This window comes from Strix aluco, chromosome 6, assembly GCF_031877795.1.
Source record: "Strix aluco isolate bStrAlu1 chromosome 6, bStrAlu1.hap1, whole genome shotgun sequence".
Classification (NCBI taxonomy): domain Eukaryota; kingdom Metazoa; phylum Chordata; class Aves; order Strigiformes; family Strigidae; genus Strix; species Strix aluco.
Genome location: NC_133936.1, coordinates 40,209,665 through 40,225,090, shown reverse-complemented (window position 1 = coordinate 40,225,090; position 15,426 = coordinate 40,209,665). Strand labels below are relative to the sequence as shown.

The 15,426-nt window shown below is 36.0% G+C and overlaps 1 protein-coding gene across 1 annotated transcript in view; it reads right to left on the bottom strand.

Moving 5' to 3' along the window:
* SPAG16 (sperm associated antigen 16) overlaps positions 1-15,426 on the bottom strand; it is a 468,867-nt gene that overhangs the window by 178,228 nt on the left and 275,213 nt on the right. The window contains 2 exon segments of the mRNA XM_074829742.1: positions 8,849-9,028; positions 10,438-10,443. Of these exon segments, the coding sequence (XP_074685843.1) occupies positions 8,849-9,028; positions 10,438-10,443 (186 nt within the window).

Sequence of the window (15,426 nt, the reverse complement as noted above, 5' to 3'; positions counted from 1 at the left end):
AGCAGGGAAACAATCTACAATTACTTGTGGTGCAGCACACTGTGATTTTAGGTAACAGTACTGCACTTTAACATGTATCACAGACTATGCGTGTAATATTTGCACTAACTGGTACTGACAGGATATGGTTGTGATGATTGAAGTTCATCATTTTAATGAACTGTTTTCTTCACTGAAATCTGTAATAATATCTGACAGCTTCCACTGCTGTATGAATTACTCTAGTGGTACAATTCATTTTTGTTTTGGTTGAGATACTGTAAGACAATATTTCTAGGAAAACAGGTTAGGTCAAGAAAAGACTGCCAGTAATGAGTGAATGTAACATGAAGGAGAAAGGAAACAACTGGATAATGAGCATGGATACACAGTGAAATACTATACCATGACTTAAAATGAACTTAATGTCTGCAGTGTTGATCTTTTCCATTTGAATACTGAACGTAAGACAGTGGAAACACCCTGTCAGGATCCGAACAATATTTTGCAGAAGCCATAGTTATAATACCTGCACACTTGCAAATAAGACGAGGAATTCAACTTGCACATTGTCAAAGAGAGAAAAAGAAAACCTGAGCCTACTACAGTATACACTGTTAAATTGGAGTAAATTTTTTGGACCGGCCAGCTGGTTTGGTTAGGATTTGATGGAAGTCTAAGTATTACCTTCAAAATTCATCCTGCTCTTGAACTAGCTGTCAGGGAATCTAGGAGGCATTTTGACAAGTAAGGTAAACCAAGTAGAAAGGTGTCCAACTTACAGAAGATCACATTACCATAGCAGTTAAAACAAACAAAGCATTCTGCTGTCCAACAGGAATCTCTCTGCCAACTATACATAATTTAGGAAATTTGTGCATCCTTGGGCTGACAGAGGGCAACTAGAACATAAAAAAACCCCAACCAGATCTAGTAAGTTTTTCCAAGCCATACTGGATGCAGAAATAATGGAAGCAAGGAAACTGTTCAGGTAAGAAAAGGATACATCCTTTTATGCAAATCAAGTGCAACTTTCTCTACTATCTTTTATGGAAAAGCCATGGAAATCTTATGTAGGTAATTGATTATAGAGTTCAGGTAAGCCTGCTAGAAATATTTGTAGAAACAAGAACTCTAGATATTCTAGAAAGCAGCTCCATTCACCACACCCTAGTTTAAAAAAAAAAAAGTAAGTAGTAGGTTCAATTATTTTTACCATCCCTTAACCAAAACCAGTGCTGTACATTTCAAGATCAGTGGCAGAAACCATAAAGCAAAATTCTTACATTTCTGTCTTCTCAATGCTTTAGGAAAAAACCTCAGAATATTTTTGATATTTAAAAAAGTATTGTCATTTTAACTACTAAGAATGCTTGTTATGTAAAGGCTAACTTAACCATCAACAGTTCCAGAAAAAAACACTGGTTTATCTAGACCTGTAGCCAACAACCACCAATACAAACATTTCAGCAGAAGCTACACAATTCCTGTCATATTTAACAGTGTAATTCCATGGAGACACGTTTCTACTGTGTCCCAAATGGTGATTAGCTTATGTCACAAAGTGTGAAGGCTGACAGTCTTTGCAATATCGCTAACAGCATGCGCTTTCAATTTCTCTAAGTATATGTGTGCTTTGAACATTGCTATGCAATGGCAAACAAGTCCAGCATTGCTTTATCACTACATCCTTTAGGTGACAGAGATATAATAATGATATAAACATATGTTTCTCATGAATCTATATTACTACTGAAAATCCAATTCTGATTTTCTTTCTTCTCACCCTGTAGGAAGACTATTCACTTTGACATTTATTTAATGTTACCAAGGAATGGGAAGTTAGGTTTTTAATGATGGTTTCAGTAGTAACTTGCTATATGGCCTTGCGTAAAGCACTGACATTTGGTGCAACTAAGTCTTTGCTTAGTTGCACCAAATGTAAATAATTGTACCGCTTTGACCAGTTTAGGCATTCAATGGGAATTAGGTAAGACTCATCTAGTTTTTCTGACTTGCAAATATGCAACCATATTAAACATTTCTTATTATTAATACCTGTTGTCTTGTACTAACTCTGTAACGTGATTTAAATAAGTTTACAATATGAAGTTCAAGATGCACTTCTTGATTAAGTTTTGTACTTCAAGATAAATCTTTTTCAGTATTATGAAGATTAAGCCATATTTTCCACTCAACCAAACAACTATGTTTTGGATATCATTTTTTCCCTGATAATTCACATCTTCAAATTGATTTTTGCAGTTGGCTCTCTGGGAATTATAACAACTAGGTTTTAGACTTTCTTGGTCCTGAAAAATGTGTTATGGAACTCTAGCATAATTATAAATTTGAAGACTTGGGCATAGGCCTCATTTTGATTTGAGGGATTAATAGCAGGTACTCCTCAGAGGATTCCAAAGGGAATTGTCCTTTATCAAAATGGCAAGCATTTCCTGATGTGCTGTCAGGACAGACATTAAAAACTACCCAAAGATGGTCCTTCCACATTTCCTCTGAGTTCTTCTACCTGCCTTCTAATTTCCTGGAGGACATTTGTCTTTTCTGAAAATAGATTAGCTTCACTTTTACTGGAATCAATTAAACACAGTATCTGGCCAGAACAGCTTGTGGCTTCTGTCCCGCTGAAAAGCAAGTCAGGTAAATGTAATTTGAAAAGGGGTATTTTGACAAGGACTGGTTACACACCCTCATTCTGATTCAAAATGTGAAAGTATGGCTCCATTTTGAAACTAGACAATCTTTATGACTTCCTTCAAAGGAGATTTTATAGAGTCCTGATATGGATACATTTGGTCTGGTGAAAAATAACTACAAATCTGATACTAAATATTTAATTTAAAAGCTGTCCATTGCCTAAGGAAAAAGGAAGAAAAAGTATGGCTGTAAAAGATGCCAGGAGAAGTTAGGATAAACTCTATGTCTTTTCATAATTGCTCTGATGGTACAAAGCAAATAGTTTGACTAGCCAACTTGGCAATTCAAGCAACATTAACTCACTTCTTTATTGAGACTAAAGCAAAAAAAGTCCAACCAAAACTGTAATAGCATTTTAAAATCAAATTAATCATGTCTTGCACTGCACAGTGTCAAGAAGTGTTAATAATAAAAAATGCGTGCAGTATCATCATTGCATGGTATCATTCCAAGGAAAGCTATAGTTGACTAGGGGCTTCTATTTAAACAAAACCTATCCCTGTTTAATTTCTTTAAAATGTATACTAACCTTAAATTTCCCCAAATTAAAATGCTTCTTATAAGAAGAAACAAAACTATAATCAGCAGTTATCAAGTGGAGAGAAGTTATAATGGAAGCTAAGAGTCTTAATGTAGGCTCAAGAACTAAAAAAGGAATTATTTAAATAAACTAGGAATTAATTCATGTCATACACATCTGGCACCAAGTGAAGAAGTGAAAATTCCCAGTCTTGTAGGAGAGCAAAAGGTGTCAACATTTATTTTTGTGTAAAATAAGTAAAAGAATATATTAAAAACTTAGTAACAAGATACTGTATTAGTGGTTGTACAGAACAATTAACAGTGATTATGATAGATTAGCTACTTTTTAAATTTGCACCTGAACAAATGCACCAAATTATACTAGTACTGACTGAGGATTGATGGAAACAATTACATTTTTTAGAATTTTAAAATAAAATTTTGATTATAGGAAAAATTTCAGGGAGCTAGACAAAAATTACTGTGTTAAATGAAGAGAAAAACCAAGTGATGGATTAAAAAACAGCAAACAGAAAGCAGCAATGGCTCCAATTTGCAAACATTTATTTACCCTGAGGTCTCTGCTGCAGGACAGTATGGAATTGCTTTTCTCTGTGGCCTAATTTTGCACTAGTGAAAGAAACCAAAGAAAAATGGAGAACTGGTCCAATGAATATACAATGGATAAAAGAGGAAAAAAAAATTCGGAATGTTCTGACTTTGGTGCAAATAATTTCTCAAGCTTAAAGCATAAATAACAATGTTTGCATTTAACATACAGTCTACAGCATATGTTTGCAAAACTAAATAACCGCCTGTGTTTACATGAGATATATGATGTTCAGTTTGATTTGCATATCAGAGATCAGGCTGTAAATCTCTGACGATATTTACAGTTGGATAATTGAAATTAATCCTGCCAAAATGACTTCGACAGTCCCGAATTTATGGTCTGAGAAAACAATCCTGGAACTGTTTGCCAAGCTATTAACATGGCTGCCTATATATTTTCAATCTGAGCTATGCTGCTGAATAAAAACCTGTTGACAAATTATAAGCCTCTTTATTTCTTCCCCCACTTTGTGTTCAAGTTGCTTCCTATAATCATTAAGAAGGTGGGATAACCTTGAAGATAGCAGATATGCCTGTGTTTTGCTGGTTTTGTTTTTTTTATTTTTCTAATCATGGCAGGTACATTAATTATCTTTCTTCCTCATCCCATCCTGCCCCCCCGCTAGATGTTACACCATTTTCTTTGTAATTTCCTTTAAAAGCAGCCAATTCTCCCAGCAGAAAGCATCAAGAAGTTCCAACACCAGAACTGCCTCCCTCAAATCTTTCAGTAACTTGGATCATGACTGCATCTCAACATGTGTCTGTGTCTTCAGGGAAGAAGACAGGTGCTTGGATTTTTGTTTGCTTGTTTGTTTTCTGTTTTGTTTTTTAAACTCAGATAGCATCTTTAACTAGAAGGCACAGAAGTTGTCAGTGAGAACAACATTGCTAACTACAAATCTACCCCACATTATCCTCCTGGTAAGAATGCTTTTTGTGGCTAGATAATCGGCAGAAACTTCCAACATACACAACAGAAAAATGCTTGTGTATAACATCCATTCCAAAACCAAAAAATCAGCAGCAGTTTCACCTTCTAATAAAACAAAATGCAAATGATTAGCAGGTTGAATTTTCTTATCATTGGCAAATAATTACATAATTTATTGGCAACCTTTTCCTGTTTAAGAGATGTTGCCTCTCCTATTCTTTGGACTACAATAATTGATTTGATGATTGTGAAAGTTGCACCTTGGGTTTTGGTGCTAAAAGACAGCAAACAGCCTTCCCGCTTTCTTGATACCAAGTTTTGAACCACAGAGAACTCTGCTATAGGTATTTCAGAAGCTATGTTTATTTAAAAAAGGATGTTTCTAATATAGAAAAGCAACTTTTTGAAGTCTGGAAATAAAAAGTTGACTGCTACTCATTACAGAATGTGTGTATTTATATTTGTAGCATTTATTTACAACATATTTCTTTTAGAAAGGTGGCAGTAATAGCTTTGATACTCATCTTGCTTTCTTCCTCCCCCCTCCAGTATGCTGCTTTCCAGGACCACTCAATTTGAAAGCAAGCATCCATCTAAATATGTAATATTAAGGAAGAAAGACAGCTCTCATTCATAAAACGTTAATTCCTTATTAGAGGAAAGAATAAATCTGTAGATTAAGCAGAACAACTATGATCACTGATTATTATCCTACCACAAGTATGTTATCTTGTGCTCTGTCCCCTGTTCAGAGCTTGTGTCAACCAGCAGACACCTGGAGTGGGAGAATTCTAAAGATGATGACTAGATAAGCACAGATTCTGTGAGGATGGGAAGAAAAAAGCCTTTCTTACCCTTACGGTAAGCCTGCTCCACCTTCCCATTTTGTTGCACACACCAAAACTGTGAAGAAGTCTGAAGGAGGTTACATATTTATATGGTACCTAGCACAGCTGGCTTCATTCGTATCGGACGACTCCAGGCACATAACAAATTTACAGGGGGCACGCTGGGAAACATCTAGCACTAGTGTTGCTAAACTCAGCCGATTAGCTTGGCAATTAGTATTGCCAAGCCAAAAAACACTGCAGGTTCTTTTGTATAGCATTTCTATATATAAGCATCAGCAAATTAACAATCCAGACTGGAAATTACCAGCCTGATTAATCTGTCAATACCTTTCCCTTATTTTCATATCTTGCCATATATTCTGCATGGGTGGATTTTTCACTTGAACATGAGCATAAGGGTCAATTGCAGCTGACTGTTCTGCAGAGTTAGGTCTTCAGGTGGGATGTCTTAAGCTTGAAACAGCCATGTTTTGTCATCAAATCCCTTTTTACAGAAGCTCTTCAAGAGCATCCAATTTTTCCACTGCACTCATTTTATACTAAGTGCATACACCACATACACTTCTACAGCACATCTTACAAATTCATCTAAACAGACTAGCTAAACAGAACTCAATTGTCTTTTGGATTTAGGTAATCTAACATAAAAGAACACAAGGGCTTTTATTGTGAACGGACTGAAAGTCCACCAGTGAGGACTCCAAGTGAGGCTTTTTTATTTCATGCTCTGAACACTCCTATTTTAAGAATACTATGCCTTGTTTTTGTGCCACCTCCCGCTCCCTTTAGCCACTGAGATTTTTGCATGACTTAAGGTTATTTATATGCTTATAACTAGCCTTTCACATCATGGCTGTGCTCCTTACTCTCTTATTTTCAACTGCAAAATGCACATCAGATACACTGAAGGTAGAAATGAGAGCTGGTAATGAGTGTGAGTGGGAGGCATGGGTTGGTGATGAAAATTTGCTTTGATTCCTCTGACTACAAAAGCTTCCTTGCTAGAGAAGATATTTTAAAGTGTCTAAACAAAACCTTCGTCTATGCAAATCCAAAACCATTCTGACATAAAATAAAGCTATTCTTAGTATTATTTCTTAAAGATTATGAACATGACACAAAGGATGATCAAAGTATTAAAACCCTAAAACAGGTTAAGAAAAAAAGGCAACAATACAACAGATTTCTGGTGTTTTCATTTCTAAACAAAACACTGACCATTAATTCTTATTACGGAGAGTAATTGTGGAAGCATCATCTGTTATCAGAACTGGCTGACAATTTCTGTTATAAAACCCACTTCTCAGTTGTCTTGAACTTTGCCAAACTTTAACTGCTTTGTCTATGATTTTATAAAAACCGAATATTTGTTTCAAGCTTTTGTTTTAAGCAGCTGCTCTCAGCTTAGCCAAAATAATTTGGAATAATTCATGAAAGGACACATTGCTTATCCCATTTTGAAAACAATGTTTTTATCATTATTTAATGCTCCCTCAATTCACGATTTGAAAGCAAGACTGAAAATCTGATACCGACAGAGTTTTAATTAGCTCTCAAAAAATCTGGCTGAATTACAACATTTTGAAAAATTTCAATTCATACATGCTTATCAGAGAAGTATTTCACTTTTACAACAAAACCCTTCAACACTCCCACTTCACCAAGCATACTCCTAAAATAGGTCTCTAGGTCTCAGTTGCAGGGCTCACTACAATTGCAGCAGACTAGGAGTGATCTAGGCAAAAGGAAAGAAAGAAGAAAGTCTCCCTTGTTTTTTTCAGTGAAGTTTCTCTCCCTGCACTGGCCAACAAGCTTGAAGGACTATTTCACCTCATTCAAATGCAAAGGATGAAAAAGACAGAGGAAAGGGAAAAATCCATTAGGACTGGATAGTAGAGAACCAAGGAAAACACCTATGAGACTGGAGACATGTCTGTGGACTGATGACATTCAGCTGTTAAAAGTCAGACCTAGTACAGTACAGTGGTGTCAGTAACACTACTTCTAAACCATTCAGGTGTCTAGAAGGAACAGTTTGGAAAAAAAAAATCCATTCCATTAATTTAAGGTGTAAATTAATCAAAATATGTCACCTCAAATATAACTGAAGAAAGTTGAGGAACTAATAATGACTTGGTAAGCAGGAATATACTAATATTCTAGAAGCACCTTCATAAAAATGCATTTGCCTGAATAATAAAGAAAATGAAGAGGTATACGTTGATTTATTAATCAGGAGTCACCTTGCCAAAGCATATATAATGAATAAAATAAATTTCCATTTGTCCAACCTTAAATTAGTGTGTTGTATACTCATGAGCGAGAAATACTACATAGAAAACTTACTTAAATTTTTGTTCAGTTACTTCTTTAAATTACATACTGAAGTTCCACAAAGCTCGGACCTTAAAAAAACCAACACCACAGAATAATTGCAGAATAAATTCCCCGTACTCGACACTGGAGACCACACCTCAATTATTGTGTTCAGTTTTGGGCCCCTCACTACAAAAAGGACATTGAATGACTCGAGCGTGTCCAGAGAAGGGCAACGGAGCTGGTGCAGGGTCTGGAGCACAGGTCTGATGGGGAGCGGCTGAGGGAACTGGGGGGGTTTAGTCTGGAGAAGAGGAGGCTGAGGGGAGACCTCATGGCCCTCTACAACTCCCTGAAAGGAGGGTGCAGAGAGCTGGGGATGAGTCTCTTGAACCAAGGAACAAGCAATAGGACAAGAGGTAATGGCTTCAAGTTGCATCAGGAAAGGTTTAGACTAGATATGAGGAAGCATTTCTTTCCAGAAGGGGTTGTTAGGCATTGGAATGGGCTGCCCAGGGCAGTGGTGGAGTCCCCATCCCTGGAGGAGTTTAAGAGTCGGGCTGACCCAGCGCTGAGGGATCTGGTGGAGTTGAGAACGGTCAGTGTGAGGTTAATGGTTGGACTAGATGATCTTCAAGGTCTTTTCCAACCTAGATGATGCTGTGATTCTGTAATAACAGATGCCAAATAAAAGGAAATACTTTTTTTTGGCACTGTCTTAATTTAATTCCCAGTTCCCTATTTAGTAAAGGCTTTATCTAGTTTTTGCACCACTCCCTTTAATTAATCTGTGTTCTTAAAGTGAGATTCACAAATTGATGCTAGACATCTCTCTCTCACTGGGCTAAAACATAAACCAGTGGTTATTAAGCAAAGCTATCAATCATCTAATAAAGAATCTCCAGTAACTCCATACCTGTTAACATCCCATATTCTATTTGTGTTGTCCATGGACGCAGAAGCCACAAAATCACCACATGAATGCCATGAGCAGTCCCATATAGTGTGGGCATGTCCTTCCAAAGTCAGAATGTATCCACGTTTTGAAAAGTCCCATATCCGCACTGTGGTATCCCCACTTGAGGTGACCAGGTGGCTGCCAACTGTTATGAGGAATAAAAATAAAGAGAAGTTTTTAGCAAGGATATAGGTGAAGATTTTTCAAAGTACAGAGCAAAATAATTTAACTATGTTTAGAAAGACAGCGTAAGTAGCAATTTTTGATTTTACATTAAAATACATATGAACAAAAAATTATGTTTGAAGACATTCATATTTTTACTTTATACAGTTTTCTGACACATCATAGATGAAGCAGTCATGTATTAAATACGCTATCAAAAGAAAAGAAAACGAGATATGAAGTAGCTATCTTCCACAGGAAAGTAAATATGAGTTCCAAAAATTACATTCTTACTTTTTGTAGTCTATTTATGAGTTTATCAGTAAAATAACTTAAGCCCAGAGAACTGCTTTCAAAGTAGAATAAAATAGCTTCAGGGAAGAATATTTTCTCTTTTCCCAAATCCATACCATTTTCTACCTATAAATTATTATTTAAGCATCACAATTTTGTCTCTTCTGATTCAGTATAAACACTTTAACAGATTCACTATCTCTTGGGGTCATTGATATGTTACATAAATGAAAACAACAGAGTTCAACTCAAATTTTTTGGCCAAATCTTCAGGTATAAACTAGTATGGTTCTATTTGATTTAAGCACAGACATACAGCTTCAGACTAGAAGTCCATCTGGTTCAGTAACATGTTATACAACAACTACTAAGGGTTTCTTAATAAAAAGAAAATAATAAGGAAAAGTATGTAGAGTGATTCTCCTATTAAACTCTCCCAGACCTAGCCTGTGGCTCAGGATTTCTTTGAGACAGAAGCCTCGTGCTTAACAGGCATCCATGGAAGTTTTTTCAATAACTAATTAATTTCTGAACATACGCAAACCTTTGGCACCCACAATCTCTTGTGTCAATGAATTCCAAAATGTAATTATGCATTGTGTGAAAAACTATTTTGGGGTCTTAAATACGTTACTTCATTTCATTTGATGCTTCTAATTCTAACACTATGATTAAAAGTAAACACTGACTACACATTTACCATGCCTAAACAAACTGTGGTATTATAGGTCCCCTATCAGGAGCTAAAGACTCCTACTCTATTGACTCATTTCTCATACAGACGTCATTCCACCTCTTTGATCACATTTAACATCTTTCTCAGCACCTTTTGAGCTGAAACTGAAGAAACAGGTTCCCGAGGAAGCTATACAATGCACAGTAGTGTTTTCTGGTTTATTCTGTATTCTTTTAATTTGATTAGCATTTTTGACACTACTGCACAGAAATTTTCAGAAAACTGACCAGAGCAGCTCCAAGATTTTTTTTCTGAGTTCTAATAAGTAGTTTAGACCCATTCTTATCTATGTATAGTTAGGACCACTTTTTCTTATGTGCATTAGTTTGCATTCATCTGTATTGACTTTCACCTGCCACTTCACCGTTGAGTCAGCTGTTGTGACTGGAATTCTTTTCCTGTAATTCTTCACATGCAACCTTCATTTTTACTGCCCTGACTAATTAGCAAAGTCACCCATCTCATTTTCTTCCCCAGTTTCCAATATCATCTTAATAACTTAGGTCCCAACAGAGATCCCTGTGGGACTCAAATAATTTCTCCATTCTGAAAGTGACATTTTATTCCTATCCTTTCACCACATTTTAAACTCACAAGATAAATTTCCTTTGTATTCAGGAAAATTTTGCTTCTTTGAGAGTTTTTGCCAAATGACCTTAAGAAGAATTTACTGAAAATCCAAGTATACTGAATTTACAAATCTCCCTTGATCAAATGCTCAGCAAGCCCTTCAGGGAACTCTAATAGGTTTCTGAGACAATTTCCAAAGTCATGTTGACACCTCCCAATGCTTCACTAAAACAAATGTATCCATGTATCTTGAAATTTTGCTTCTTAATATAATTTCTACCAGCCTTCCCAGTATAAAAATAAGATGAACTGATCTACAGCCCCTTCATTTCAAACTCTTTTAAAATACTAAAAAAAAGTTAATGCAGCCTTCCCAAATTATACCAGGAATAATGAAGGTTTTCTATTGTGTTTACTAAAAAAAAGCCAGGAATAATATTTGGGGATAATACAAAAAAATACAGGCCAAAAATAATTTAACCTTGGGTTTTCAGACCAATTTCTGCTGTCACCTCAACAGCATCAATAAGAAGACCTTCAGGGTCCAATAAACTCTGCTTGTATTTGAATAATGGAAAATGTGCTATCACAGGCGCTAGAAATCCTTCTTCCAAATCTCTGGATATAAAACTGTGGGAACTGAAAACAGCTCAAGGGTTGATCCTAAGCACTACTGTAAAACTTCATCCTAAGAATATACTCAGAGATAGTTAGTTCACTGTTGCAGTGTAAAAAGAAGAAGAAAAATAAAAAAGGTCTGGGAGGGGCAGTGTCAAAATTTCTTTTTTTTTATATTCTTCCTTTCCTCCTTTTCCAGTGGATGTCCACCAGATTGTTCTGTAAAAGTACCTTCTAAGACAGTTTGAAATATGTGCATCATTTACCTGATAGATCTTAAGGGGGAACTTGCCATTATGAAATATCACCTCCCTAAACTTTTGACTATTTTTAACACTTATGTTTTAGATTTCTATTTTTTGTGAAACTATCATTATAATCCTCATTAAGGCAGTTACACCCCCATGCCTAAGACAAAGCTTTGAGAGATTAATCTCTCAAAAATTTTAACATTGCACAGGAATAATTCTGAAGCTTTTTTCATAAGCATAAAGGCTTGAAGCCTGAGTAAGGGTTCAGAGGAGACCCTAATTTTGTCAAGCTGCTAGGAATAAATGTGCTTTTATTAATGAAACACTTGTACTTTTAATAACTCAAGCTCGATCTCACTTCTGAAGACAGATAAAATTAGTGAAATGACAAATTATCATACCCCTTATACATTTATGAAATAAGAGCTATTTCAAAACAAATTCAGAAGCAGATATAAAGCGGGACTGATGAAATCTATAATTGATTCAGAGGGTAGTATGCACTGCCACTGTTGTGAATCACAAAAAGAGATTTATTGCTTATGCATTTTTTAATATATAATCCCCAAAATGCCACAAGAAGAACCAGTTCCTTGGGCTGAATTTTAAGACTACACCATCCAAGCAGTGATGAAAATCTTTCAGAAAACAGATATGAGCAGGAAGGTAGTTCAAATGGATTCAATTTGGCAATCTGTGGCAGGGGAAAGAGTTACAAATGAGGTTTAGCACTCCTTACAGATCAAAAGAGAAAAGCGGAAACTGAAAACAAAAGCATAGCTTGTGCAGGAAAAAGTTTTGAGGGACAGGCTGATGGTGGAAGTAAGGGAAAAAATACTCAGGAACAGAGGGACCCTGCAACACAAGCTCCCTAATATTCCCTGGGCACAAAAAAAGCATCACTTCATTAAAGAACAGGGATCTGCATCATTTGAGGATCTGCAATTAAGCATGCACAAACTTAACGTCAGCATTTCTGGGAAGCACAAACTGCTGCTTATAGGAATGATGGTGGTCAGAGCTGTATTAGCACTGGGCCTGCACTTTGCAGTCATGAAATCTTCGCCGTGCACTAGTATTATTCAAACCAGACACACACATAATGAAAAATAAAGCTCATCTAAATCAGAATGCTGCTCTTAGAAAAAAAATCCTGTCAGTAATGACATACTTTTTCTGATTTGCAGCATTTTTTGGTCCTGGGAGATAAAAGAAACACCCCAAATTCTGAAGTAATGTTTTGGGACCCACAGCTACAACATTTTTTTTACTGCACTATTACTCTGTATGTATGATATAACATCTGGGGAAAAAAATGTATCAGAAAAGTAGATGTTTTTAATGATTTAGGCTGTCAGTTTAACAGTCTATACCCACAAGAGTCCTCTACCATATGACGATTTTCAAACAAAATGAATACTGATTTTTATAAAATAATACATTGGAAATATGACATTAGATGCTGCCTTAATTATCAGCAGCTATATACATAATCTCCATTTCAATTTAAGATTGATCACTAACAGAGAAAGCTCCAAGTAATCCTGTGCAATGTATGTACCTTTAATTCAGAGGGTAATAAACCACTTTGATTTGTTTGGTAAAAAAGAATTAAAGAACCAGACAACAGATTAGGAGACAAGAACAACATAAATCTTTTTCTGTCACTTGAAATACATTTACATGTATGCAAATAACTTTAAGAAATTCGGTGCTAGCAATTTTTTTTTAAAGAAAGCAGCAGTATATTTGTGTACAGTGCTCTATGGACCTGATCAGTTGTGATTGCATGGTCTTGCTTGGTCTGTTTTGGTGGTTTTCTGCTTAGACTTTCTAGCAGACCAAAGCACTGTAAGGGATGAAATACGCCTGTATAGTTTGGAACAAAGTATTTGTGTAGAAAAAACTTTGAAAAGTTCTAGGCAACAGAGAGTCTGTAAACCCCTGTAAACCCCTACATTGTCTCTATGTATAGATCTTTTTTCTTAACACTAAATACACATACAGTTCTACCTTTCAACTGATTTCAGGTATTCCTAATTGATGCTATAAACCTGCCCTTCCAGAAACAATTAGAGTGGAAAAAACTTTGGAAATCTTAATTCCGTGTTCCACAAAAGCAGAAGGAGCATTAACTTCTTAAGCCTTTCCTCCCTCATATTCTAAAAAACACATTTTCTTTCATTATATATTCCTCCTGCTTCCAGCTTCACTGTTCTCACTACAAGATGCCTCTTCATTAATACTGAGTTGTAGACATATCAATAATTAAGGGACATATTCAGCAACAGCATGAGACTTTGGCACAGAGTTATTAGTCAACGTTTCAGGTGACTGATTATTTTTCTGCAATACCAGTCAAATGAAGGCAATAGCTTACACTGGTACCATTTCCCTGTAAATATATCAGACGTGATATTAACAGTCAAAGCAGCTTCAAATATTGCATCTCGTTCAAATATTTCTGGACAGTGGACGTAGATCTGAACCTCGAGCTACTCCAAGGGGTGTACTCAGGTTACCTCTGAAGACAGTGTAGAACATAGAGCTAGCAAGCTATTCTGCTTCATAGCATTAGCCAAGCAGGACCACAGATCCCATCCTTCAAAATCTACAAGGATTGTCATTTTGCATCAGACAAAAAACCCCAATAAAGCCATTTGTATCATTAGATCTGTCTGCCTAGGACATGCCTCTTTCAACTTCTCGTATCACTGACTGGAGCAATACCTCTTCATAACCCTGAGCATTCTTGGTCAGCTTTATTCTGAGAGAGAGAACATCTTGTTCTACAGTTTATTTGGTAAATAATAATAAGGTAGACTTCTCTGTCCAACATAACTCATCTTAAGAGTTAATCACGGGAATATTATTTTTATATGTTGCCAAGGACAGTACTGTGAATCAGACAATGATTTTGTTACTGTATTCTACATGGCATTAAATGAATGTAGCAACATCTGTGCTACTGGCATTTGTATGTATTATTTATGTAGCACTGTGGACATGCCCGGCGTTTTGCAGACAAACTAAGGTACAGCTCCTTTCCTGAGACAATTACAGCCTAAATCAAAAGGCAGTGAGCAAAGCCTTACACACAGTGCTGTCAAACAATGGTTCTGAAAGCAACACGCTGAAACAAACACAACTTGTGTTATAGTTTTCTGTCCTAAGAGCTGCAGCAACAGGTAGCATCTGACTGGAACTTAACCATATAACATAAGCATCAGCAACTCAACAACAAATTTTAAACATACAGTCTAAAACATTACAGGAGTAACAGTCTTTTACCACAGCAATTGAAAAACACTTTAAAATCAATATTCCAATTGTTTAATTGGAAAAATGATGTCTCTTATTTACCTCTATTCATGCAATTATTCTATAGAAAAATCTAAAAACGACTATACTATTTGCAGTATCAGTGCAGGCAGACCCTAAGCACAGCAAAGCCCAAGGGAAGAACTGCAAATACTGTTAAAGATTACTTTAATTTTGCTGACATTTTATGCTACGCCAAAGAGGAAAGATAAAGGAAATGTCTGGGAAAACTGAGTTACTCCACAAAAAAAAGAACTAATGAAGCCTGAATGCCTCTTGGCCCCATCATCTGAGCTGTTGATTAAGTAAATATATCAGGAATTGACTGATCCTTCAGATTTCTGCATTCTGAGTTTTGTCAGAATTAGCCTGAAGGTTAAAAGTTACTAGAGAGCATGGGAGAGGGTATAAGGAACATGTGCAGAAGTAGCACAGCAGCGGTGGGGGAATACATCCTTGTAAGATTCATTTTCCTTGAAAACAAGGCTAAAAACAGTGATGCAGACTTTGTAAAGTGTATACCTACCAATGGACTCCCACCTTTGGTTATGAGAGCTGTATTTAAACACTCTCTTTTCCAT